This window comes from Meles meles, chromosome 1 (genome assembly GCF_922984935.1).
Source record: "Meles meles chromosome 1, mMelMel3.1 paternal haplotype, whole genome shotgun sequence".
Lineage (NCBI taxonomy): Eukaryota > Metazoa > Chordata > Mammalia > Carnivora > Mustelidae > Meles > Meles meles.
The window spans coordinates 107,307,710-107,309,755 of NC_060066.1; the positions used below are offsets into that span (position 1 = coordinate 107,307,710).

General features: G+C 46.9%; 1 protein-coding gene across 1 annotated transcript; it reads right to left on the minus strand.

Moving 5' to 3' along the window:
- Positions 1 to 478: 478 nt before the first annotated feature.
- LOC123940144 (late cornified envelope protein 2D) lies at positions 479 to 826 on the minus strand. The gene has a single exon (XM_046002635.1). The coding sequence runs from the start codon at positions 824 to 826 to the stop codon at positions 479 to 481; it is 348 nt and encodes a 115-aa protein (XP_045858591.1).
- Positions 827 to 2,046: the final 1,220 nt, after the last annotated feature.

The following is a 2,046-nucleotide window of genomic DNA, read 5'->3' on the forward strand; positions in this document are numbered from 1 at the left end:
GAAGAAACCTCACAGGTGGTGGCAGCAGCAGTGGTGGAACAGGGTAGCTGATTTCTCCCCTCTGGATCTTTCCTCTCCAATGGCTCAGGCTGGGACATCCCTTAGTGGGAACTTCCCATCTGGGTGGCTCATTGTGGGGTCTGCTTGAAGAATCCAGGTTAATGGGAGCTCCCCTGAGCTGAGGATAGGGGCATCAGCAAACACCAAAGAACTCAGAAGGCAGGAAAGACAGGCTTTATTTTTTCATGTTGACAAGATTTTGGAAAGCAGTATTTTCTGTAGCATTCAGGTCTCCTTGGTGTAGGCACAAAGCTAAGGCTATGAAGTCTGTGGTTCTCAACAAAAAGAGTAGTCCTTTTAGTACATATCTAGGCAACTTAGTTCAGGAGGAAAAGGGAGAACAGGGTGAGAGTGAGAAAAGTTGTCAACTCCAGGCTTGTCCTTGGCTATGGATCTTAGGCTCCTCAAAATCTGCAGGTCAGCTGCAGCCCCCAAATCCATGGCAACAACTGGAACACCCAGAGGACTCCCTCTCCCAGCAGCTGGAAGGCTGGGGCTGGCCTAGACAGACTCCTGGAAACCCATGATACCCCAGAGAGCAGCAGCTTCCAAAGCCAGTGATACAGCAACTGGGGACACAGCAGGAGGGGGCAGGTGGGGGGCAGGCAGCTGGGCAGGGAGCTGGGCAAGGAGCAGAGGCCTGTGGGCCCTGGGGAGCCTGTGGGGTCTGTGGGGCCTGCGGGGCTTGAGGTGGCCACTTGGGTGAACACTTGGGAAGGCACTTGACAGGGAGCTTGCACCTCTGCTGGGTTTGCTGGCAGGACATCTTAGAGAAAGTTCAGTTACTCTAAAAAACAAAGCAGATATTTTAAAAGTTCAGTGACTATAAACTTTATTGTATCACCATTTTTTTCCAGTCTGAAGTTCTGTAACTGATTCTATGCCTCCAGGACCCATAGCTTTACAGTGGAGAAACCCACTTTCCTGGCATAGGAGAAATCAGGCAGGGGGTCAGTGCAAATTTGGTAATGCCTTCTCCTACCCATCCTGATCCTCCCAAGACTCCTGACTTCCAAGGCAGCAAGTCGGGTAGTTTCCAAAGTCTCAAATTATTTTTATGATGCACTCTAATTTATACATTCTAGAAACTACATGGTTAGCCTGAGTCCATGGTTATGTCAACCTGTCTTCTTCATCTCTTTTTCTTTTTTTCTTTCTTACATCATGGGCTCTGCCTTCAGTTGTATTTTTTGACTCTGTTTGGGTGTCTCTTGTCCTACAAACTAGCTTCCTCTACTCCAACCCCAACCTCAGTTAACATTCATCCCTTCTGAGATGGCTACTTCTGACCCAACTGATGATTTCCTTTAGCCTGATCTTCCTGCAACTACCGGTTAGTTCCCATTCTCTCCATCCTGGAGTGGCTTGTCCCATTCAGCTGAGGTGTGGCAATCCCAGCTATCCCCAAACTGCCATCAGATCAGTAAGGACACTTACCTTGTTTTCCCAATGTCAGGCAAACAATGGATAGGTCAAGTGAAGTGAGGAGGCCTTTTATACACATCCTGCACCCAACTCAAGGGAATGAGCCACAATAATGTGAAAGCTCTTCCCAACCAGGTGGTTATGATGGCAACTTCCCACATTCTTGTGTTTCTCTGTCATTCTGCCACTTTATCACACCAGATCACTACTGGATCCTCATGAATATCTTCCCAGAGCATCCCTTCCCTCTGTAAAACTTAGAAGTATTTCCATAAAGATAAGAAGATCATGATTTACTAGGGAGTTTACAATGGCCATGCTTGGGACTGAATTTAGGGTTTCTGCAGGAATCCAATGCAAGCTTTAGATGAAAATCTAAAGTCACAAGTGTCCAATCAACCTAGGACACATGTGGGAGTTTCTGTAGGTTCTATAACCATTTGGAATCAATAATCTAAGCACCCCTGGGTCACTACTGATTCAGATCCTAGAATGTATAAGACATTGACTAACAAGGTAACATCATGGATAAAAGGCCCCACTGTAAAGAATCTTAGCCCA

Coding starts and splice junctions, on each gene's coding strand:
- LOC123940144 (XM_046002635.1), bottom strand. CDS start 826: ATGTCCTGCCAGCAAACCCAGCAGAGGTGCAAGCTCCCTGTCAAGTGC.